We start from the raw sequence: 25,022 nt of genomic DNA, 5'->3' as shown, positions 1-25,022 counted from the left end.
ATTTTGGAAAATTATATGTTGCATTTTCCTGCATGAATTGGTGGCTTTTCTGCACTGTGATGTTTCTGCATGTGATGTTTCCCCCCGTCACTGCAGAAGTAACTTCATGGGGAAAATAGAGTCACTTCTTCATCTGGTATTAGCCAGTGACTGACTCCCACGAATCCATGCTGATTGCATTTACTCTGGCTGCAAATCTGGCCCCATAAGCCGTGGCAGAATCTGCAAAGGGCACTGAGGCTGTTTCTCAGTCCTCATAAGCTCCATTTTTGTTTTATAGAAGCATGGTGGTAGATTAGTCCACTCTATTTCCCTGGTTTGATTCCCAAAATTTGAATGCCTTTTACAGCATGATGTCCCACCTAAATCAGGTTTTTCATTTAGTATTCCCATGGACAGAAGTTCCACTGGGACATTTCATTTCAGAAACTCATGGGCTTCAGTGTGTTCTTTCCATGCTGACTTCCATGAGTGTCACCCAAGGTGCTCATGGGCTGGCTCTCAGGCTGCGTTTGTCATAATGGGCAAAATATGGTGCCTCCCAATGTGTCACTGGACAGGAAATGCTGTTGCCTTTGACAGTAATTCACACTTTTTTTAAAAGTAGCCTTCTATCCAAGGTGCACTGGACTGCTTTTTGGAAGCAGGGGCTTCTCCCCACTGGCAACACACAGGACTTTGATGCTTTTAGCCACGCCATTGTCTGACACTTAAATTTGCTGGATGGGGACAGTGTGAATATTCCCCTCTGTGACAATTTGGGTGCTATGGAATGGCTTAAGCTCCTTTTCCCCATCTCCATTCACCGATGCCACACAAAAAACGCTCTCATGCAGTGATCAATAAATTGATAAACGCCCTCCCTTCTTTAATCTGACCTCCGCTCCTCTTCAGCCTCCGTAGGGCATTTCTGTGGGAGTGCGAGCAGGCTCCCAGTTCTGCCCGTGCCACCAGTCTGTCGTAGCTTGGGGTTTTCATCTCACTCTAACTAACGCCAGCTCTTCCACAGAGGGGACTCCTGCCCTTGAAGAGTTCTCTGTGGCATTGTTGGCACTTTGATTTTTTTGTTTGGTTTTGTTTTCTTTTACTCTATGTGACTTGCCTTTGATTTTTATTCTTCTCTTTTGTGCATGCCGTCCGTGTCTGTAGCCAGCATTGTGTGGAGCTGCTTTCCTCGTCCTGGCAGCAGTCGCCATTCTCCCACCCCACGCCTCCCTCAGCATCGATTTGTGTGAGGAGTCACTTGCTGTTGGTCTTTCTTCCCTCAGGCACTTCCTGTTCAAACCTGGAGGCACTTCTCCCCTTTTTTGTACAACGTCGCCGGGATATCCCCTGACGTCCAGCACTGTGTACTCGCCTCCCCCTAGGCCCCTTCCCAGAAGTACCTTTTCTAGGCCTGCCTTTAACCTGAAGAAACCCTATAAGTACTGTAACTGGAAATGTGCTGCTCTGAGTGCCATTGTCATCTCAGTCACGCTGGTGATCCTGCTGGCCTATTTCATAGGTAAGCTTGTTGCTGTTTGTTTTTCTTTCTTTTATTTCATTTCTCTACAAACCCTCCCGTACTGCTAATGTTTGGGAAACAGAGGGTCAAGACTGTGGTACAAAATGACGGGTAAATAAGGCATCTGTTGATTTGTTTGTGTTGCAGTGTTGTAGTAGGGAGCTTAACACCTGTCATAAAGCTAGAAGGGCTTAGTAAAACATGAGTCATGTGAGGGAGTTGTACTCCCTTCAATATCATGGACATTGTGCAGAGAAAAGTGTACCTGGAGTGAGGCAAAACCACCTGATTTTCTCTAAGCATCCCATTAAAACGGGATGTCCCAGTCCCAGTCACATCCAGGTCCCTCAGTGCTGACTTTGGTGGGACAGGTCAGAACCAAGATCCTGGTACCCAAAAATGTGGTTTGATTCTATCATTTGGTGACACACCCATTTCAGTGACATTTAACTAATTATATTGGAGTTCACGGGGTGACCAGGAGGATGGAGAAGGACTGGGTTGAGATTGTGGTTCATCGGGGCCTTTTTAGAGTAGGTGCTGCTAGTGAAATTTGCATCTTGGGTGGAAAAGCAGTGGATTTTTCTTTAACTGTGCATGATCTGAATTTCTTTGTTTTATGCAGCTTGTCAGTGTTCATTGCAAAAAAGCATTCTTTTTGTGTGTTGCAAAAGTAATTGAACTGCTAGAAGTGAAAACTGTATTTTTAAGCCTGTAAAGCTGGAATGTTACCATTACTTTTTCTTCAGTTCTCTTTGATATGTGTGTTATAAATGTCTTTAAAAAGTCCATTCCTAGACTTCTATGTTAAACTGTCTGTGGTGCAAACTCCAGTTGTCAGACACTTTTAGATGTGTTCATGGGTAAAAAAGCCCATTTCTCATGGCTCGAATGAGTCTTTTTGATTTTGCTGTGACTTCCTGTACGCTAATGATCTATAAAAGGTTGTGGTTAGAATTACAAATCTTAGTCTGGATCGAAAGATTTTGCTTTCATTTTACATGAATATGATTAGCACCACCACAAAGGATTGCTTTTACTGTGTTCCTTTTATATACACTTCTTTAATGACTGATACTTTTCCACTTCTGCCTTGCATCATACTCTGGTCGCTTTTATGTCTCCTGTAAGAGAAACAGGAATGATTAATTAACCAACATTAAATCAGCAGCAGTTTGATGAAATATGCAGTCAGTTTTCATCATTTGCTCTGTACATTTAGAGTCACCTTTCTCATTTGTCTGGTATTCTCCTTATGTCCTGAACATGGTTCCTTTGGACGTAATCTCCATGTATTGGAGGAGAAAGGAGAATCATTTCAGCTCAGCATAGCAGTGCCAGTTCATTCTGGAGGAGGAGAAGGAGGTGTGTGCAGGTTGATAGATGGAGAGGAGTTTGGTTTGCTGCTTTCCGACTCAGAACCCTGTCTCAGAGTTCACAAAAGATCACATGCCTGCTTAAAACCACAGTTAATGTTGTTAAAAGGAAGGTCCAGTGAGTGCCCTCCCATGTTTTTTATCCTCTCCATTGAAGTGATTTCCCTGGCATTTGCCAGACACCATGGATGGCTGGCAAGGTTCCAGAAATGCTGAGCAGGTTGAACCACTGTAATTAAGGGTCATAATTACTAATTTCTAAAGGAACTACCAATTATTAAAAATCAAATCCAACAGTTCAGTTCAGCATAAACATATTTAGCAAAGATTGCCTCTACCAGACCCAGTGTTCTGATCAACGAGAAAAAAGGCAGATATTTAATTAGATTTTGATGAAAAATTGTGTTTAATTTCGAGTATAATCAATTATTAATTACTGTAATGAGTGATTCTGGTGGGGTTTACTAATTAACTCATTTAAAAATTATGAATAACCTTTTCATTTGTAATTATTTTTTACATCCTGTCAAGTTGCAGATGAGAATTGTATCACATAACCCAAAAGAAAAGAAATGAATGAGACAGTCAAAATGTACTTTCACTAAGTTAAACTGAGGCATTTTGCATTTTGATATGAACTATGTAATTCTTAATAGAAGCTTGTTTATTATTCCAAGTAACCTGGTCTGTTTGCAAACAAATTACTGTTTTTCCTTCAATTTTGGGCTTTCTTCCCCCTGCATTTTCTTACAGATAATTTTTCTCATGTAAGCAGTACCTTGCTCTTTTAAATGCCATGGGGACAGTCTGAGTGGTAAGGTATAACTTAGTCATGAGTAAAAGGTCTAATCTGTGTAACAGTCTGAGTATTGGGAACTTGACTGCTTTCCATCTGCTCTTGTTAGTTAAAATGGAAGTTATCTTTTAATGACCGTTTTCATCCTCCAGAGCAAACTGAGGTTATTGAAAAGATTCCCACTTAAGTGAATGGACTTTAGGTTGGGTCTTACTGCAGCAGCTTGGCATTTAATCTGGTTTTTTGTATACTGGTTAGATAATGGAAATACTTCAGAGTGGTATATAGGCCTTCAGGATGTTCCTCACAGCATCCGGCTTGTCACAGTTTTCTGTTTAATTATTAAAAACTGCCCACTGCAGGCCTTGCCTGTGTGTAGCAGTGTGGAGCTAAAGACAAATCGAAGAGACTCTGCTACGGGCAGTACTTCCCGCATGACAGACCCTCAGGCACAACTGTGGTGGGTGCCCATCTGAGGCTGGCAGGGCTTCATGGGAACAACAAGGCACTGGTCATTTCTGAAGTTTTTTGCTGAAGCCAGTTTCTTTTTGAAATTCACCTGGAGAACTTGCTAAATCATTTGTTTGAGGCTAAAAGGCAGAGTTTCTATTATTTCATGTAAGTCTTTATGACATTTAGCAGCCTGAGGTTCATTTATCTTGCTGGGCCGTTTCAAAGTGAGGAGAGGAGACATAAATAGGTGTCCATGGCAGCTGAAGGGCTGCCGTCATATGTCAACACTGTGATCATGGGGAAGGTTTTACAGTGCTGAGTCACTGGTCTGGAGAGATAATGACAAAAAAATATAACAGAGTGTATTAAACACCAGAAGCTGATTTTCATTTGAATTAACCAGCTTTTGATTGACTTGTTGCCCCTTTTCAAAGAGTCAGACACCATACCAAAGCAGTGGTGACAGTGCCCATCAGTGGTTTGCACACACAGAGCTTATGCAAACCCCACGAGCTCCACAGAAGTTTGTCTCATGCCGTGAGAACACCAAGGAGAAAAGCAGGAGCACATCAGGGCTGCAACGTTAAGGTGATGGAACCATTGAAATCAAAGGCCTCTCCTTGAGCAGCTCAGAACTGCCCTGCAAATTTGCTATTCCAGGAGTTCCTGAAGAGATATGACTTTAAAATTGAATTCCCCATTTTAGGATTGTCCATTCAATGGACAGCTAGACAAGAAAAATTTTCCTGGCTTTTGCTGGGATTTGGTGAGGTCTGTATAGCATCATTGAGTTCTGCCTTGGAGGGCTAATTTCTAGCAAGATTCTAATGGCAGAGACAACCTCACAAGGTGTGTTGCTATTCTAATACTTTGCCAGCAGTTCCTGTACCTTATAGATGCCAGACCTGCTAGCAGAGCATTGTAAAGAGTCTCTGACATTGCTATACTGCTTGGGAGGAAGTTTAGAAACAGAAAATACCTGTTTGATTGTCCAGATCTCCATGCCCAGCAGCTGTTTGGCTAGGTCTGTGGAACAGTTTCTGAATTAATTAGTGATGGAGAATGGTTTCTGGCTGTTTAAACAGAAGTTATTATCCTCTCCCTGATGTAGATTCCAGACTAGATGGAAGTGCAATTTGATGGTGTTAGGCACTTGCAATTTTCCTATACTTAAACATGTGCTGTGGTTGCATTGCATGAACAGCAAGAAAGATGGGCATTTGATTTAGATTAAATCTAGGGCTGGAAAATATATTATGAAGCCAAAACAGTCATTCCTTTTGATTGGAGTCAGAGCTCTCTACTTTTCAGCTCTGTGTTCATTTGAAGTCTGTACAGATGCAGCTTCACTTGAAGAACAGTGTTGCTTGCTGCAGGCAAAATGCTTTGACAGTAAAGTGTGCTAGGACTATGATATGTTTTATAAAGCGTCTTTCTTTTTATTGTCTAAGAATCACCCTGAAAGCTAACTTTAGCTCTGTTTGTCCATGATTCTTTGATGCTATGGAGCAAACCCAATTTAAAGCAGCTCTCCAAAGCTCTTAGAAATCTAATTAGTTAGCAATGGATGTGTAGTGTACCAATTACCATGGTGTTTACATAGTAAGAGATCATTAGGGAAAGTTGCTAATGCTTAATTATTAAACTTGATCCATATCTATTAATCCTACATTTATACCTTGATATTAAGGTTATAAATAAATATAAAGCAATTTATTACCCTGCCAACAGGCTACTTTCACTTTCCACTTTAATATTTATTTTCTGATCCCAGATTAAGTTCTATTTTGCTACTGTTGACATTTGTTCTTTTGATTTACAAGGATTTTAAATCAAAATCTTTGAATGTGTTCTATTTCCATCTTGTCTTTGATAAAAGGCAGAAATGGGAGCTAAACAATCTGTTCTAGGAAGGCCTTTATGTTATGAAGTCAATCTGTTACCTCAAACAGAGCTTTGAGGTCCTTTTTTGGTTCCTTCACATCTTCACAAAATCACTGTGTTCTGTTCACTCAGTAACTGCAAATTCATTTACTTAATTTTACCCTTAATCAATAAAAGTGTCAGATCCAGTCTAAAAGGTGCTTTAGTATTTCCAGTGATATATTTTGTGTATTGTAAATGTTTGTGAAACTACATTCCAGGACACTGGTTGAGTTGAGACACCATCACGAGCCAGCACTACATTTTTTTCCTGTGTAGTATAACTTGAATATGTGGTGTTTTGTTTTTTTCTATTAAAGCTGGCTCTTATTGTACCAAATGCAGATAAACACTGGTGGGGCAAGAGGATTAGTGCCTCCCTCACTAAGCAGGACAGTTTAGATGACATTTAGCTCTTCCTTTCATACCACTGACATTTAGGAAATAAGGGTCTTAATCTTGTCGTGCGCATGCTTCTCTTAAACTGCAGCAACTCCATTTCCTTCAGCACTGGTTCAAATACAGTCACAGTCAGTGGCATTGGGCCCAGTGTTTGCAATGGAGCTGGAAAAATCTGCATGTATTTTTATAAATTCCTGGTTCTGGAAATTGACCTGACTGAAGACAAAATATAAGTCATGACAGATCTTAACCCTTCCATCCAGTTTTGAATGATCTTATTTTGTTGTTGTGTCTCAAATTTTGCCCCTGTAGATTTTCTCAGAAAGGCTAAAGCGTGAAAAGAGTCTCAGTCCCATGGAGAGATGCCATCAATTTAAGAGTCTGTCTCACTACTCAAAAATGTGTGGAGTTGCAGAAATCTTTTTGCATTTTTTGTTCTGTAGCAGAGAGATGGGAAGGTCAAGGACTCCGTGTTCACCTCAGTCACACTTCACTATGTTAGAGAACTAGCGAGGGTAGCTGCTGTGGGTACAATTTATAAGAGGCTGGTGAGTAGCAGTGAGCTCAGGAAAGCTGCCTCAGGTAATCTGGCAGAATAAACTTTCCCTGGCCAGTTCCACAATGAAATAGTGACTCAAATGCTTCAGCCCCACCTCCTTACTAGCATTGCCCCTCTCAAAATGCCTGCACTCATGGAGAGTAATTATTGGAGAAAAGAGAAAGACACAAAATTAAATCAGAGAGTAGGTTTAGATGGACACTGGAGAGAAATTTTTTACTGTGAGAGTGGTGAGGCAGTGGCATGGGTTGCTGGAGATGTGGCTGCCCCATCCCTGAAAGAGGTCAAGACCAAGTTGGATGGGGCTTTGAGCAACCTGGTCTAGTGGAAAGTGTCCCTGTCCATGGCAGGGTGGTTGGAAACTAGATGGTTTTCTTTTCTTTAAGGTCCCTTCCAACCCAAAGCATTCTAGGATTCTGTGTAAATTAAAACTACAGCAGGTTACATTCAGTCTTATATTCGTGCCTGTTTTGTTGTCTTTTGCTGCACCTTTAAGTACATGGTGGTATGAATTATAATGTAGACCTTTTATTTTCTATCACTTGCAAAGTCATCAAGAGCTCTTTGTATTATTAGGTGATTGTGTGCATTTTTTTTTTTTTACTTTGAATTTTCCAGTGTATGTTTGGATAGCAGCTACTCTTAGCTTTATAATTTAGAGCGAAGGAAGCACAAGTGATGTATCCGCTATTGTGCCTGAAAATAAAAGTGATAAAGGTACAAGATGCCACTTTAAATTTATTCTTGTTAAGATCAGTTCATTCAGATGGGTATTAAAAACCTTGCCATAGAAACTCCATTAAAGAACATTCACTGTTTCAATCTAAATAAGATTTGTAACCTGAACTTAAAAGTGTGATTAGAGAAATGATGGATAGGCATTTGAAAGAATCACAGAATCACTTAGGCTGGAAAGGACCTCTACGATCATTGTGTCCAACCTTCAGTGGAACATGACAATGTCAAATAAAATACAGCAAAAAGTGCCATGTCAAGTTGTTTCTTGAGCACCTCCAGGCATGGTGACTCCACCGCCTCCCTGGGCAGTCCATTTCATTGCTTAACAACCCTTTCCTTGAAGAAATTCTTCTCTTGTCCAGCCTGCACCTCCTCTGGCACAGCTTGAGACTCTGTCCTCTTGTCCTGTCACTTGCTGCCTGGGTAAAGAAGCTGACCCTCCCAAGCTCCTTTCAGGTGGCTGTAAAGAGCAATAAGACCCCCATTTGAGTCTCCTTTTTTCCAGGATAAACACCCCAGCTCCCTCAGCCACTCTTCATAGGACTTACTCTCTAGACCCTTCACGGGCTTCCTTTCCCTTTTTGGACTCAAAGGAGAGACACTTCTGCAAGAAAGTGTTACTGAAAAAGTGGAGCAGAAGATATTGCAGACCTGCTTATTTTTCCAGACTTGCCCAGTCTGTGGAAACTGGGAAGTACTAAAATGTAGTACTAAAATGTCATCCATGAGATGACAATATGTTCTGAACTTGGCAGCAAAATTTCTGCTTTGCAAAGTGGTTAGTACTTCTTCAGAGTCTACAGTGATAAATATACTGGGATAGTTTACATCTTTTCTCGACTAATTCAGTGTTTATTGCAGGCAGGAAGAAGCCTAAGGATTCCCATAACTTTCATTTAAAACTGTTTTCTCAATTTTCAGTAAGTTAAAATCCATTAACTATCACATCATGCAGACTGACCTCTTTGCACATCGAAGCCCAGCAAACCCCAGCTACTTACTCTACCTGTTTTACATAGGTAAGTCACATATATCCTTCAGCTGGCTTCTTCCCAGCTTATATGTCTAAGCATCCCATTAGGTCTTTCTGGGTTATAAAAGTTACACTAGGATATTGTTGTACAGCATTTTCTTGTTCTTACTCCTTAAGTCATTTGCTCTCTCTGCTTTCCAGTTGCCACTGTCCCATCTCATGGACAGTTTGTGGTCCATTATCCAAAGTATATAGGCTGACCATTGACACTGTTTGAATCATTCAAATTTAGTTACTGCCCTGCTTTTCTGTTTTTCTGTTCTGCCCTCATCATTGTATTTCTCACTTGAAGTATTGAGCTACATGTTTAGCGATCCATGATTTTATATTTACTTACATAACACTGATGCAAATGTTGAATAATTTCAGGCTAACTATCAGTTGTTCAACTTCACAAGAAATTCTAACATGTGATGATTATTCAACAGCAGTGATAATTTTAATGTCTTTCAGTTAGTTTTTAAATACATGTATACATGTCTTTATACCCTTCAAAAATGCTTGTTTGTTTAATCACATCAAACTAAATCACATATCTTACTAAATTGTAATCTTGTCAAAGAAGGAGTAACTGTTTTTTAAGATCTGTTGTTCAGAAAAGCAATATGGTTGGCCTGAGATACCGTACATTGACTTTCTTTATTCTTTATCAGTTCAATACTGTGGTTTTTGTTATTTTGTCTGTAGTAGATATCAGACTACCCAAACCAAGTGACTTGCATCCTGTGCTTTTCCCTTCTTAAATATTTGTAGAGCATTAATCTTGTTCTAATTTCTTGGTAGCTGGTTCAGTATTAATCAGTGAGTCAGATTCTTCCTTCTTCTTTACTGGGTACAAGTTAAATGAGCCTGCAGATTTAAAAATGTTTGTCCTTAAATAGATGTACTTCAGTATAATTCCTGGTTACTAATGGACCGGAAAAAACTTATTTCCTGTGAAATTATTGAATTATTGTAATTATTGTAGTTATTTTCTAAAGCTAGAACAAAAATTCTTACTGAATGCTTCAGTCTTTACTACAACATTATTAGCAATTTCCCTATCTCCATCAATATTGCTGCTCATTTTGCTAGGTTTCAGTGCACTTAAAAAAAAGTTCTATTGTTCTGTAGGTTTTTTCCAAGACGTATTTTTTCTTGATGTCCTCAGCTTCTTTTTGCCTCTCTCCCTGGCTTTAGATTTATATAGATTACTCTCTGTTCTCCTATTGTTCTGGCTTTTATATGCTACTTTTTTTTATTTCCGCTTATTGTTTTATTTTGACACTGATTGAATAGGTCCTTTTGTCAAAGTCTGATCCTCTTTCATCATTGTGGGATCACTGGAAGAATGACTTCCATTCAGAAGTAGACCACCAATATAACTGATTATTTAACCAGTTGAAAGTGGGTTGTGGCTATGCATCCAGCGGGCTCCATCTGATCTGGGAGTCTGCATCAGTCTGCCATGAAACCATGCATTAGTTGGCCCTTTAGATGTCTGATCCTTCCTTAAAATTAAGAATCTTTAATACAAGGAGAGATTAATGTAATTCCATCTGGTTTTATTAAATGGTCAGATACAGGCTCTCAACCCATAAGCTTTTATCAGTTGCTTTTAGTGAGGTTTTATAGTTGCTCTAAGCCCCCAGAAAAAAAAATAACAGCAGGCTGACTCCAGAAGTGCCGGCCTTGTCTTTATGACAGTGGCACAGATGTGCTGCTATAATCTTTATTTCACGACTTAGATTGACCTTTGCACACAGATGCTGAAAAAAATCAGTTTTACGGATCTTTATATGTCTTGTGGAAGGAGTTCTCTTTGAGTCCATGTTTTTATTCCATACTAATTAGTGTGAAATAATGGAATTTAATTGCAGTTAAGTGGAGACAGAAAGAATTGTTTCCCGTAATGGGCTTTTTCAATGTTTTTAAATACCAAACGTTTTTGTGGGTAACTAGTCATAGAGTAATCTCAATTAGGGATGTCACTGGCAGTGAAAAATGCTCCTTGGTATAGTTTAGTGTTTATCTCCCATTGTTTTCTAGCATAAATTAAAAGATTGCTTCAAAGCCTGCTTTGCAGCCAGGTTATGCATTTCTATTGAATGTGCGCAGTGATGTATTGTCAGAGGTTTTTACCTGCAGTTAAAATTGAGCTATGTAGTAGACAGACATCATTATAGGGTGAGGTGTTGTTGTTAAGTATACTGCTCAGGTAACATTCCGATGACCTGTAAAATAATGACCAGAATGTCCAGTCCCCTCTTTTCCTCTTTGTCAAGATTTCAAGCCACTGTTTATGCTGAAACTTAAAAGCTCTGGAAGGACCACTTCCATACTTTCCTTTGAGATAGTAGGCTCTGGTGCTCTATAGACAGAGGTTGTTGAATCTTTGTGTTTCAATGCTAGCCTATAAACTCTCCCATCATCTCCAGCTTTTCCTATCTTCCTCTCCATTTGATTTTATCATACCTTAACTTCCAAGTGTGTCCCTGTTGCACTCAGAAGCTCTTGCCTAGGCAGATGATGACAACAGGATATGTTGGCTGTTTTCAAATATGGTAGCGTGTGAAACAGCACAGCATCTCACCTTGCTTGCTCAGTACAACTGCAGCATCACTTCATTGTGAAAAGAAACTCTTTAAAAAGCAAAGCAGAACCAGGCAGTTGGCAGAAATGATAGCTATGCTTACCCTAAGTATTTCAAAAGAAAATCTAATTGGAGTATCAATGGAGAGAATCCATTTCAATTATGGCAGAAATTATAATGAAATCAAGCATTAAAAGAGTTTCCAGAGGCTTTTGGTAAAAAAAAAAAATCCTTCAATCTAAGCATAATGATGTTCCAAAACAGCATTAATCTTGATGGTTAGTAAGAATTTATTGATTTTAGTACACCTTCCCCAGTCATACTGTATCATAGGCTACTCCAGGTTGTGGAACATATACATGGGACCACTCTAGGTGCCCAGCTGGTCCAGAAGGGATACATTTCTCTACTGTTAAACTCCTATGGGTATTCAGACCCAAACCAGCTATTAAGAATGATCTCTGGTCTTTGCCAACTGAACAGTACACAGGAATTTGGAAGGTATTGGCTGATCAGAGCCAGTGCCATGGGTAGAGTTCTTTCTAACAAATAAATGTTACAGAATATCAAGTTATCCTGCTTAGTACTGTTTAATTCACTACTATCAACTTAGTCTTGGGGATGCAGGGGCAAAGCAGTGTGTTGTGCCCCCAAGGAAGCATTTTCTTACATTTGTATTTAATGATAAACCAGAATTATCATGGCCTAAGTTATCACAAGGGAATGTCTGGGCATCTCCCTACAAGAAAGACATTGAGGTGCTGGATGGAACATGTCCAGAGATAGACAACAGAGGTGGGGAAGGGATGGAGCACAAGTCTGATAAGAAGCAGCTGGGGGTGTTTAGCCTGAAGAAAATGAGGCTCAGGTGGACTTTATATCTCTCTACAACCGCCTGAAAGGAGATTGTAGCCAGGTGAGAGTCGGCCTCTTCTCCCAGGCAGCCAGTGATAGGACCAGGGGAAATGTCTGTAAGTTACACCAGGGGAGGTTTAGATTGGGTATTAGGAAAGGTTTCTTCATTGAAAGGGTTGTCAAGCAGTGGAAGAGGCTGCCCATGGTGAAATGCTTGGAACTGTTCAAAAGGCACATGGATGTGGCAGATGGAGATGTGGTTTAATGGTGAACGTGTCAGTGCTCGGTTAGTGGTTGGACTTGATGATCTTAGAGGTCTTTTCCAGCTTTTATGATTCTGTGATTCTATAGCCTAAGTAGACGTGAGAGCAGGCATCTGGATCCACCAGGTGATGTGGCACTCATTTAGGCAAAATTCTGCTTTTGGATCTACTGTTGTTCTCTATTTGTATTGCAGAAGTACTGAAGTGATGGAGAATCGTGACACCTCTTTTTTTATTAGGTAGAATAAGCAATGGTGTGTACTTTATCACACCTCTGATCCACCCTGAGCTGGCTACCACAAAACTAGAAAATCTGAGTTCACACATGCTCAGTAGGGACCTATTTAGTGTGCAGTAGCAAAATTGTCCGTGCCGAGTGTTCCTTCCCTTTCCAACCCCCTCCTACTGCTACCAAGCAGACTGCACATATGGCATCCCTAGAAAGCAATTGAATGTGCTACAATGCTGGAGTTGCCAGGGTTGAGTGGTAATTTCTGTGCAATTGTTCTGCTCAGCATTGGGCCAGTGGAAAAAAATAGCCTGTGATGAGGGAATTAAAGGCTATTACAGAGTACATATGCATACAGGGGCTGATGTAAAATCACAAAAGCAATCTTAATTCTGTTCTTTGCTAATTTTTGAGTGCTTGACTTGGCAAACTTCAGGGTTTTTTAGCAACTGCTTTTTTTAGGTAAAATTAAATATAAATATGTCTGTGGGTCTTTCTAGAACACTGTAGGTTGCACTTGCTAGCACTTGACTTAGTCTATGTGCTGGATTTAGTTCTAAGTCCAAGGGAACAAATCATCAGGTTGTATTTTGTTATTGAGAGAGCTTTTTACTCTGATCTGAACCTTTCATTTTGATTTATAGCATCTGAAAGTATTGTGCTGGATTTTGCTCATGGTCTCTGGACAGACACAAAAATTATTGTGCTGTTAATTGTGCTGTGTCACCCACTTCATCCACTTTCTCAGACTGTGCATTTGTATCCATTTGCCAAGCTTTTGTACAAAAAAAAAAAAAAAGGATTTTTTTCCCCCCTTCAAAGAGTGTTTGTTTTTCTAGTATATGTAAAGAAAAACTAGAAAATAAACTAAAACATTCCTAACCTGCTTTAAACTTACCTGTGCTTTTGTCCTCCAAAGCAGCTAAAACAACAAAATACTCCTGAACACTGGTACAGTTAAAATTTCTTCGTATCTCTTCCAGCTGGCTCAAGGCTGACAGGATTCTGCTTTAGAGCTCAGTTTTGACAATGCTGATGAACACTCTGGCCCAGATCTACAAAATGTGTAAATTTGTTCTCAACTTTAAACACCTCCATCATCCTCTTGAAGTCACCAGATTTACTTAGGCTAAGTAAAGCTCAAGTTAAACCTGTGCTTTGGACATCAAGGGATTCTGAGACTGCCATTTTGTTAATTTTTCTTATATCAACTAGCACAGCCCAACTGGGGCTCTGGTGCTTTTAGAATGTGCATAGTGACTAATAACACTAATGCAGTTTTCAGCTGATTTTAGGATTAAAACACAAGCAGTGGTCTCAAAGACATTTACTTGTCTTACTACAATAAAATCATGTGCATGTTCAGAAGGACAGATGAGCAGGCAGCCATCTGAGAGATCAGCTCGCACATCAAATTCTACAGCAATATTCAGATCTTCATGCTTAAACTGGGATATTTGATTTAAACTGTGATCCCACCTCTGTTGTGTTGGGGTTTTAGAATAAGAGAGATATAGTTTGTGACTTCTGCACAGCAAACTGTGGTTTTTAGTCTTTGGGCAAATTATTGTATTATTTTTGGAAGATAGGTTTTCTGAAAGTTCTCTAGTTGAGATGACAAGGAAGGAAGCAGGAAAGAGCTAATGGATTTACCTATGTAAATGACACCATTTTTAATTAGTGCCTCACAATTTATATGTGTGTAATGAAAGGGCATTTGTAAAATTATACTGTCCACAACAGGCTAGCCCAGAATTTTTGTAAATGCAAAGCAGGATAAGAGGCCCTCTGGTAGAGCTGCCTGTCCTCATTTCTCTAATTGAAGTGAATACCCCAGTGGGAAATCGATTATTTTTAATATTATATACACAAATTAAAACTCCATTTAGAGGTATAGTGGGACCATCTTATAATTGACTTTGATCTTGAAGAAATTTCTCCATAATATTTATTTTAATACTGTCTCTGCCAAAAAGGATATCTAGAAGGCAAAATATTATTTTACTGAGAAAAGCCTGAGCATGTGTAACACCAATTCTACCAGAGCTTTGAGGGCTGAAATAAATTTCTTTGTTGCAGGTGGCTGCCTAATACCAGCCAAATAATGCTGAGGTCCATCTTTCCACTTCTTACTCTATTTGAAATTAGTGTAAATGGTAAAGGAAATTACCAAAGGTATTTAAGCAGTCAGCTCCTCAGATAAGCCATGCCACTTTTATGTCTATACTTTCTATAGGTTAACACTTTAAAAATATCCTCCTTTAAAAAAGCATAAAAATATTGAAATATACCCATTTAAAACTGCATTTTCCCTTTCCTGCAAGAAATTACAAGCTACTGTAGCACTGGAGGGGCCAATGATCATCTATTAATGATTTGAATGGACAGGCAGTCATTCAAAAGACTTTGATCCTCAGGGGCAATTAGGAAGACATTGAATAGGAAGTGCTGACTCTTTGCATTGAACAAACATTGAGTTTAACTGCTTCATTTTAAAACATGCCTTTCTAGTCACTTCCTTGAAGGTTTCAAAGAAATGTGGTGCTTCAGCTGGAAGCCTTTCTTCTTCATTATTAAGAACAATTGGGAACTAAATTAAAATATAAAGTGTTCTCCAGAGAAGAAGCTGATTGTATTTGGTAGACCATCTGCTTCTATTGTGGAAATCGTGGATACAGCTCTTCTTCAATCAGAAGGGGTCAAAGAATAGCTAGTGTCAAATCAAAGCAAGTAAATGTGTTTGTGGCAGGATTTCAGGTGTTCAGCACAATGCTTTGTTTTCTCAAAAGGTAGTTCCCACCTTGCTGGCAAATTTTTAAAAGGTAGGAAGTTGTCATTTGTATTCCTCCTTTGCATGTGGTGATTCTGATTGAGGGAAGGAGAAGTGAATTATCTCCAAAAGAACCATTTTTGGTGCTTGCATAGTTTAAACATGAAGCAATAGTCAGGCAGCAAGGTAGGATACCAGGAATCGCTAGATGTATCCCATAGCATGTGTCAGAACTGAGCTGGCTGTGAAAGCACCTACATCATATTTTAGGACATTTGAGGTCCTAAAAAAGTCCCACAAACAAACACAGATACCCCTCTGTTTTATCAGCAAAATCCTTCCTCCTTTAACCCTGAGATGGGTGGATGCAGGTTGTCCAATTCTTAGATGAAGCAATCACATCCCAGCCCAACAAAGTGTCTTCAACCCCAAACTATGAAGGAGACTTGAAAACCCTTTTTTTTCATTGAAGGCAGATCATTGAGCTGTTAGGAGGGGAGGCAAATGGGGAATTTACAATAGTGAGCATTACCCTTAATGTCCCTCCTGGTGCTTTTTTTATTTTTCTTAACTATTGTCTTGTGTCAAATAAATCAACAGGCAGGAAGCAGAGCCATGGGACCTCCCAGCTGCAGGCTTAGAGTCTTCACTTAAACAACATGTAATCAAGCTGCCTTTTGGGCTCCATTCCTTTGTGACCTGTTAATTTTACATTTCTAGCTGCACAGCAGCTCTAATCCATCTGGGTTGTGGAGAGCCTGGTATGCAGGATTCTCTGTTCCCACATGACTGCAGTCTTGTCCTGGTGTGCAAATTCACATTCATTCAGGCAAAAGATGATTTATGAAGTCAGGTTTTCCATTTCCTGAGTGAGAGTTTTAAGCCACAGATGGAAAGCATTTATGTATAGGAAATAATTTCAGACACTAGGAATGACACAGAGTGCTGTACAGAGTTTTTGGTCACAAGGCAACTGCTGAAATCCACACAAGAAGTGCCCTTGCAGAAATCCCCTTCTTCTTGCCTCATGGTGCCTGGCTGAGTGACCTGGGTATGTATGTGTAAAAGATGTGAATTCATGATACTACAAAACACTGGGATCTTCAGTCAAGATACTAGATCTCAATTCCAGATCTGTGAATGTGTTCTTGGGGTGTTAAATCACTACAACACTCAAAATGTCCCCGTGCTCTTAGATGAACAACAGCTTGGATCTGTCTAGTCCAGGACTTGGCCACACAAACAAGTAGAGCAGATAATATATGCTACATCCAGGTTTTGCCTTCTTCCTACACCAGGAGGGCCATAAAGCCATTTCAGCCCTTGACTGTCGTGAGTTCTGCCACAGAAGCCTTGGCCAGCACTGAAATGGAACAGCAGTGTAAGAGAAAAACAGTTTGATTTTTTTTCTTTAATGTTTGTTTTACTGTTCCCATTCTTCCTAATCTTTGTTGATTTATTGAAGACTGACAAACCAGTGATTATTTCATGCTGAAAGGCTCCTTTTCATAACACTGGATGTCACAAATATATGGTTTATTCTGCAACAGTCAATTCTACCACTTATACAAAAATCATATGATTTCAGTGTAGAGACAGTTATCCAGATAATTACAGTCAAGTTTCTTCCAGAGACAGGACTGAAAGCAATACATTTACTTGAGTTAAAATTAACCCTGAGTAATTCGGTGGTGAGATTCAGCTTTTTCTCAATTAGGAGGAAAAAAGCAAAGCTCAGGTATCATTTTGGAGAGCATGTTATTGTAGATCTGAGTAAGTATGAAGGTTAAAGAGGAATATGTAACCACCACATGTCTTATGCTTGTTTCCACACAAAGAGGGGAGAGCACAAAAACAACCTGTAAAAATGTCTTCTCAATCACTGAGCTTCAGCTGTTTTTCCTATTCCAAATCCCTTATACTTTTTTGTTTAACTTATCTTTGCTCTATTCTAACCTTCTTTTTCTCAGTTTCTCTCATTCCATATTTTTCTCACCTTCCTCCCCTTTCTCATTTTTATTCTTGTCCATTGTGGCATCAGTCCTTCTCAATTGTTCCTTCTCACACAGTGTTTTTCCATTTTCTCCTTTTCCCCATGCTGCACGGGAGGCTTTGGAAAACCCTTCTCCTTCCAAGGAGTGGCCTTTTGGCTTGAGTTGGCGTAGGCTTAGCTGTCAGCAGTGCAGTGAGGTGCTTGTAGAAACCAGTGGAGTAGGAAAGCCAAACTTCTCCATATGGAGCCCAGTGCCAGTACAGGTGAGCTGGGGAGGGTGTGGTGGCTGTGCAGAGGTAGGCTGTGAAGCTTTTCCAAAGCTTGTGCCCTCCCCTCTGTTATTTAAGCAATTACACTGACATATACGGGCATGTATTCTTACATAAATATGGATTCAAAACCTGGAGTATTCTTAGTGCAAAACAACTGGCTGAGGTTTTCAGATGAGAATCCCAAAAGACTTCTGTCTTGCCTTTATGCCCTTTACCACTGCGCTTGCTGTAAGTCCAGGCTCAGGTAGGGATCATTAATGTGTTTTGTTAAGCTTTGATTCTGAGAAAGTCTTCATTCATTGTTCAGGGAAAGATCAGTTGTTAGCTGAAAAAAAAATTGCTATTTTATTCTTTCCTTTGTTTCTGTAGCAGCTTTGCCTGGGTGAGCAATCACCAGGCCAGCTGTGGTACCTGCAGGGCTTAGCCCTGAGAGGGCAGGGGAGAAGGAAGCAGCGGAGCCTGGGAGCTGCTGTGAGAATGCTTTTAACAAACACTATGGAAGCACTATGGTGGCTTCAGCTGTAGCCTTAATCCAAACATCCTAATTGATTGGTTCGGTTATTTATTACACTTAGCTTGCTGCTTTGGGCAAAGCAACAAGCTAATAAAGGGCCAGCAGTTTGTTTTTCAATTTTTTGCTGACTGGTGTGCTTTCTGGGAGTCTCTTATGCTTCAGTAAGCATGTCTTGTCTTTTCTTCTCCCTGTGATCTATCACAATCATCTGCCTCTCTCTGCTAACTCCTTCGCTCCATCAACCTGTCCTAAGAGATGTCCATTTTGTTGACCATGTGAATTATTATCTTTGTTTGTCCTTTTTTATTCTAAATGCTGTACCACTTCTTTTGTTCACTGCTCCGCTGAGTAAGTTGTTTTGACTTTAGTGTTTTGTTGTCTCATAAGCAAGTGGCAATAAAACAAAGATAATCAAAAGCCTGAGCGTCTTCAAAAGAAACTTGGAAAGAATGTTTCTCTTTATTTGACTTAACAGCATCTGCTGATGCTGATTATGGTGTCCACAAGTAGCTATGGAGTAGGAGTAATGCAATATAGGAAAAAATAATATGTTAAAATCAGAAGAATCATGATCCTGAATACTTGGTTCTATCAATATGAACTTTGATTTATTTGTATGATTAAATAACTCAGATGATGCTGAAGTCTTCGCAAATTTTCTCTGCTAAAGTGAATCTGAATCCAGAAAAGAACAGCCATATCACACTGGCATGGTTGAAATGCTGAATTCTGCAAAATAATCAAACCCTAAAAGGACTGGAGTTTGATCTCTAATTTTTTTCCACTAAGAAGGCGGCCACAGGTGACTTAGGACTGAGGATAAGGGGATTTAGTCTGCCACAGAAAATTCTGTTACCCATTCAGCAAGTTTTAGGGCATCTTTTGCTGGCACTCAGCTACAGGGGAAAGGTCATGCAAGTCAAAGCTTTAAATTCAAAACATGAGCATAATGGGCCAGAGGCCCCAGATGCCTTTATATCATCTAAGTTGGTGGTGGTGAAACAGCCCAGAGAGCAAGCAGGGTTTCTCCCTGAGTATTGTTTTCATTCCAGGAGAAGGGAGACAAGAGAGTTTTCTACTCCATGGGGAGTGTAACCAAAGCTTCTGCAAAGAGCCTGTCCTGGAGCTTCCTAGGCAGTGAAAGCTACATGGTATTTTACAAAAGTGTACACTTTAATGATTGTTAATTGCAGAGTGCTCTTTTAATACGTGGGGAGCCTTCAATATCTGAAAATCTATTGAGCGTCATGTTGGAGACAGAGATGGAGAAGGACATGGGGGCTTTTAGGAGGGCGTTTACTCTGTGTCAGCAGCATCTTGTGTCTAGCTGAGCAGGGGCAAAAAAAAGCCAGAAAAAATGTCCACAGTGGGTTCCATTGACCCAGAGACTAAGAACATCAGGAATCTGAAACTATGTTTACAGCTTTACTTCCCTCTTAGGAACATTAACACTTCAAAATATATTATTATGGTACTCATCCATGGTTACAGGGCTTTTCCATGATTATGGTCCTTAGTTGTTTGGGTTTTTTTCTGTGGGAAAGAATTTGCACAGATCAAGGTTGATTCATAAAACCTTTGAACACAACTGTGTGCAACAACAGCTTTAGACATCCCATTGAGATGTAAAGACCCAAAATATCCACTGCTATTACTACTTAACTTTTTAGCACCAGTGTGGCAGTTAGAACAAGACGAGAAATGAATCTTCCACCAGGTTGTCAATCAGACACTGCTGGTATTTGGAATATAGTAATGAAATCACTTATTCAGGTGACATCCTCATAAAATACCTGCTGTTACAAGAGTGTGTTTCCGAAGTAAATTAGACTCTTTGTTCTTGTTTCAGGTTGACTTTTGTGGTTATAGCAGAAATTGCATGATATCTGTTTGCCATATGAAGGGGGATATTTATAGGCTTTTATTTTGTGCTTGAGAACATCAACTCAGAAATCCTGAATAGAGCAGTAGCTCTCAGCTTTTACACTGTTTTCTGAATTTTTTAAGCTACTTGATAATCAAAATGCTATTCAAATAATTCTGGTTTTCAACGTTTTGCACTTTTGTGTGCATGGTGTGCATAATTGTCATTCTCATGGCTTATCATTGGAGAACTTCTTACAGTCTTTCAATACTTTAAAAGGAGGCTTTTAAGAAAGATGTAGAGAGATGTTTTACTAAAGTTTGTAGTGGCAGGGCCATAATGGTGTTAAATGAAAAGAGAATGTATTTAGATTAGATATAATTAATTGTTATTATCAGGCTGATGAGGCACTGGCACAGGTTGCCCACAGAAGTTGTGGATGCCCCATCCCTGGAAGTGTTCAAGGCCAGGTTGAATGGGGCATTGAGCAACCTGGTCTAGTGGAAGGTGTTCCTGCCCATGTTAGTGGGGTTGAAACTAGGTGGTCTTTCAGGTCCCTTCCAACCCAAACCGTTCTGTGATTCTGTGACCTGTGTGATGATGAGATCAATGTACGCAGGAAGCTTTTTGCTTTAGACAAAATCTACTAGCAAAAGTCAAAAGTTAACATTAATACAAGTCTTTTAACTACTGTGTGATAACACAGTATCTATGTTACAGATAATTTGGTTGTGTTTTCTATTTTGGGAAGTTGTAAGACATTTTTCAAACATTGAGCACTGAATGATGACATGGAATGGTTGATCCACTTGCGCAAGTGGATGGATAATGTGCAGAAAAGCTGTAGCATCTTCCAGAGTGTCAGTTCTGTTGTTAAACTGAAGCAAGATGATCTCTTGTTAAGACATTTCCTCTCATGTCTTTTAAATTAATTTTAGTGCCTGTAAAAAATGCCCACTGCACCCAAAGCAATGTTGAGTTTTTCACTTTTATTTGCTTGCAGTAAATAATGATCTACAATAAAAAAATTCCTCCTAAGGAGAGAAGAAGCAGCAATAGCCTTTTGGGGAAACAGTGGCCTTGCAATGTGTTCCTAAAAATCTGTGTGGCACTAAGGCTGAGATGTCCAAAGGACAGGGGAAGTCAAATGGTGTTACAAAGAAAGCAAATGACTGGCTCAGTTCTCCCTAGATGAGGAATGCCCACTGTAAGCTCATGCAGGTCATTCTAACATGAAGATGTCTGAGAGATGGAGCTGATGTTAAGCACTTAGCACCAGCAGAATTTAGGCCTGACTGCTGTCTAGAAATGCCTGAGTTTGGAGGAGTGAAGAGTACAGTTTCCATTCTGCTTGGAACTACAAACATGCCTGTAGCTACAAAGATCCCATGTTAAACATAGGAAGTTGTGTGCTCAGAGCATCTAAGCCCTTGAGCTCTGTAACAGCTCTGTGGCGTCTGGGTAACACTCTGGCCCTTGGAAACGTCCGGCCTGGATGGAATTATAAGACAGCATCCAGTACTGAGCTTACAACAGAACTACTGGCAGACAGCTGCATGAAATGCCTCTTGGAGCTTGCAACCCTGTAAGCATACAGTAAGCTAAGTGAATTAACACAAAATTGCATTTTAATGCCCAAACAAGTGAATTGAGTTAGTCCTTTAATCTACTGTAGTTCTCCTTTTCTTTTCTGTGTACTAGAAAAAAGCAGATTCCTACCTGATGAGGTTTTGTGAGGTTAATAGCTATGAAGTGCCCAGGCACTCTGATGATGAGGGCTGTATAAACACAAAGATATTATGCAAGCACAGTGATGCCAAATGCTTAGTGCAGATTTCTTGTTCATGGTCTAATTTCATCTCTTCCCTTTCCTCCCTCTTCTCAATTTCTCTGCTGAGTATATATCCCTTTTAGATGAAAATACTTGTTCCTCTTCTTAAAATACCCTGGTTATATTACCAGTGGTGTTGGTGCCATTCCTTCTTGGTATATGTACCTGTATAAAAATGAGTGTTGAACAGGCCCTCAGGAGACATTCCTTTCTGTGCTTCCTTTCTGTATGGGAGTTTAAGGAGTGTATTTTCTTTCCTAATGGATAAAACTGTTAACAAACATAGTCTCCATTTACATGGTAAAAAAGAATTTTGCACTCATGTTTTGTGATGTTGTAGTTGTGCAAAGACAACCTTGTTTATGTTAGTAAATGATAGGTGACCTAATTGAGACTGAAGTGGAATAAATTGTGTATTTTGCTAAATTGCCTAAACATGCTGTCTTCAGAGAGCTACTCAGATTACTTTTCAGTTCTCTTGTAAAGATTGTTTCTGATGCACAGGTTTAAATAAACTAACCACTTGTCCCTGACAATGGTTGCCAATCTCAGGTGTATGTTTGTGAATAAAAGTAGAGTTATAGGCCATGGAAATGGTGTTTCTTTACTGGGTTTTTGTTTTGTTGGTTTTTTGTTTTGGGGGGGTTTTTTTAGTTTTTTTTGTTTGTTTGTTTATACTAAATGGCTGTGATGTTAGAGCCATTGTATAGTTTCTTGGAGAAATTATAGTGTAAAATATCAAGGCTTTCCCTTAAAAAAGAAATGTCATTCCAAATGTAGCAAATATCAGATCATTTAGCTGTGTAGAGCCTGAAGCTAAGCTGGATACTGATTGAGTATGAAATGTTTATGTTGGGGATGGAAGAACTGATATGGTAAGCCACAAGCCACATTCTTTTGCTTTATATTTGGAAGGGGCAAGTATTAGGTGTATAAGCATATGATTTCCATACTCCTCATACATGCATTTGTTTTTTAAGTAGTTTTTCTTTTTTCCTTAACTTTACTTGTCTTCATGTAATGCCTTGAAATAGACTCACGTGTGCCCTGGGTGACTTTGCACGGCCCAGAAACCTACAGAGAGCTTTGCCCTGCTATGACACAAATCTAAATGGTGGTGCTTGTTTTCAGTTCTCAAGGATATGTCTTTGATATGAATAGAAGAGGCTGAGTTGTACGAAAGAATGCTCAGACATAGTTGCTCACATTTGTGATGCAGAGCACAAAGGCATGTGCACAAGATGGGTCTTGAATTGCCTGTTTTTACTTGGCCTTAACCAGAAAAAGCTGTCAGAGATGTCTGTAAAGGCTTCTGTGTATAATTGATGGGTAAAAAAAAAAGAGAACCTATATAATACACTTGTGAATATGGCAAAACAAACTGGAGTGCAGTTCCCTAGGATTTATTGGTATGTTAAGAAATAATACTCCTTGTATTTCTTATATTTGTGTTCACTTCATTGTCATCCCAGCCTTGGGAGCTTTGTGAAACACTGTGCCTGGTTATGCAGACCACGATTCAGGAGTGGTTCTGCTGGAAGAAGCAGAGTGGATTGTTACAGGTGATGTAAATCAAGTGTAAGTGGGTGGAAAGACCTAGGGAGCTGGTATGGTAGAAGCAGCAGGGGCTGTCTAATTACATTAATCCCATTCTTGTCCTAAAGCAATGACCACTAATAAGGCACTGGAGCGAGGGTTTAGAAAGAGAAAGTGCCCCTGTAGTTCTGCAACTCTCCCAAACAGAAAAAGATGACTTTTCTCATTGCTCACCACAGCCATGCACCTGTTTGGCCTAAACTGGCACCTGCAGCCGATGGAAGGGCAGATGTATGAGATCACGGAAGACACAGCCAGCAGTTGGCCAGTGCCAACGGACGTCTCCTTATATCCTTCAGGGGGCACAGGGTTAGAGTTACCTGACAGGAAAGGCAAAGGAGCCAGTGAAGGTATGGTTGGTGTGTGTCCATGTTGTGAGTCCTCTGTCTGCCTCTAAACTCCAGCCGTCCAATCTCATGTTCCATTACCCTCAGTGCTGCCATCAGCAGGTGCTTCTCCAGTCTTTCATGTCTAGAGCTAGTAGCTGTCAGTCCTGTTTCCATATGTTTCTAAGTTTCATACCCCTCTGATGTCCACTAATGCAATTAAACTGTGTGAAACCTTCTCCACACATTCAAGGCATTCTCACAGACTACAGAAGGCCAGCATGAAAACCCTGCCGCAAGTGGCTGTTTTCATGGAAAAACATTGTCTCTTGAAAATTAAATGATTCCTGGAGCACTGGATCAAGCTTTTTCTACAGAACTACAAAAATGTTTGAGTTGGAATATTTGTTGCCACTTAGCAATGTTTTGAGGACCAAAATACTTACTAAGAGCTATTACACTGTAAGTTTTGGCATTCCAGAGTTGAGCGTAGCTTTGCAAAAGTAGCCAGATAAAAAGCCTAGTCTCCATAAAGTATCATGGTGTTGATAGAAATTAGAAGCAGCTTATGGGTCCTCAATTCAGCAGCACCTTACTCAGCAGCTTTACATCACTGTGTTCTTTTTTTAGAGGCACCACTGCTAAAAGTACTTGTAAGCTCTGCAAAGTCTTATCCCTCGCCAGACATAGCTGGAGAAATGAGAAATGCAAACTTTCAGAAAGCTTTTTTGTTTGCGCATTAAGCTTCTCTGTATATAATTATGAGATACCAGTAAGCTAATAGACTATTCTTGATAGTTCTTTTGGTAGAAGTTTTTTGCACAGATAAGATGTATGCTAGTGTTCTTGCAACTCACTAAACTCAAACATTTCCATATTGTTCCCTAGGCTTTGGCTGACAGCCTGTGTTTAGATGTTTAATTTAAATTAATTGTAGCGGTGTTTTCCTATAAGAGTTTTTCTGTCTTTATTAGTCCAAATCAAGGCCATAATTATGTGTGTTCCTTAAAATAGTGCATTTACTGGTAACTGATGGCTGCCATCAAGTTGCTACAAGGAAAAATCAGCTAAGCAGGTTATTCTCAGCAAACCTTACTAGACAGTACAGCAAGCTGCAGACAGCCCTGCTGTTGTACTCAAAAATACTTCACGA

General features: G+C 39.8%; 1 protein-coding gene across 1 annotated transcript in view; it reads left to right on the top strand.

The window, feature by feature from the left end:
* Nucleotides 1-25,022, top strand: part of TENM4 (teneurin transmembrane protein 4) — a 254,200-nt gene that overhangs the window by 54,007 nt on the left and 175,171 nt on the right. The window contains exon 4 of the mRNA XM_059466032.1: nt 1,269-1,504. Coding sequence (XP_059322015.1) covers nt 1,269-1,504 — 236 coding nt within the window. The remainder of the gene's footprint in view (nt 1-1,268; nt 1,505-25,022) is intronic.

Source organism: Ammospiza nelsoni, chromosome 2 (assembly GCF_027579445.1).
Source record: "Ammospiza nelsoni isolate bAmmNel1 chromosome 2, bAmmNel1.pri, whole genome shotgun sequence".
Lineage (NCBI taxonomy): Eukaryota > Metazoa > Chordata > Aves > Passeriformes > Passerellidae > Ammospiza > Ammospiza nelsoni.
The sequence above is the reverse complement of the archived record's forward strand: the minus strand, read 5'-3'. Positions and strand labels throughout refer to the sequence as shown.